General features: G+C 64.6%; 1 protein-coding gene across 1 annotated transcript in view; it reads left to right on the plus strand.

Annotated features, from left to right (window-relative positions):
* LOC102043607 (protocadherin Fat 4-like) overlaps positions 1 to 395 on the plus strand; it is a 12,988-nt gene that overhangs the window by 7,947 nt on the left and 4,646 nt on the right. Inside the window, 1 exon segment of the mRNA XM_031065303.1 lies at positions 5 to 376. Within this exon segment, the coding sequence (XP_030921163.1) occupies positions 5 to 376 (372 nt within the window).

A 395-nucleotide genomic window follows, 5' to 3' on the forward strand; every position in this document is an offset into this window, starting at 1 on the left:
GGAGGCCGAGGAGGAAATGCTCACCACTTACCTCATCGCCTCCCTGGTCTGCGTCTCGTCCCTTTTCCTCTTGTCCGTCCTCGCCTTAACGGCGAACACGCTCTGCAGAGCTCGCGTCCGGGCAGAACTTCCTCCTCCCTCTCCCAGCTGCTACGTGGACGGAGACTTCGGCAGCGACGGCGTGGGCGTGGGCACCATGGGCACTCTGTCGCCGGCTTACCGCTACGAAATGTGTCTGACCAGCGGCTCGGGGAGGAGCGAATTCCAGTTCCTGAGGCCAATCCTGCCCAGCCTTCCTAACAAGGCTGAGGCAGGGCTAGACAAGGACGAGGAGCCGCTACGCCACTCGCAGCCCGCCTGCGAACGGGAAACCCACGCGGGGAGCACAGCCCCCC

This window comes from Geospiza fortis, unplaced genomic scaffold (genome assembly GCF_000277835.1).
Source record: "Geospiza fortis unplaced genomic scaffold, GeoFor_1.0 scaffold1044, whole genome shotgun sequence".
NCBI classification, from domain to species: Eukaryota; Metazoa; Chordata; class Aves; order Passeriformes; family Thraupidae; genus Geospiza; species Geospiza fortis.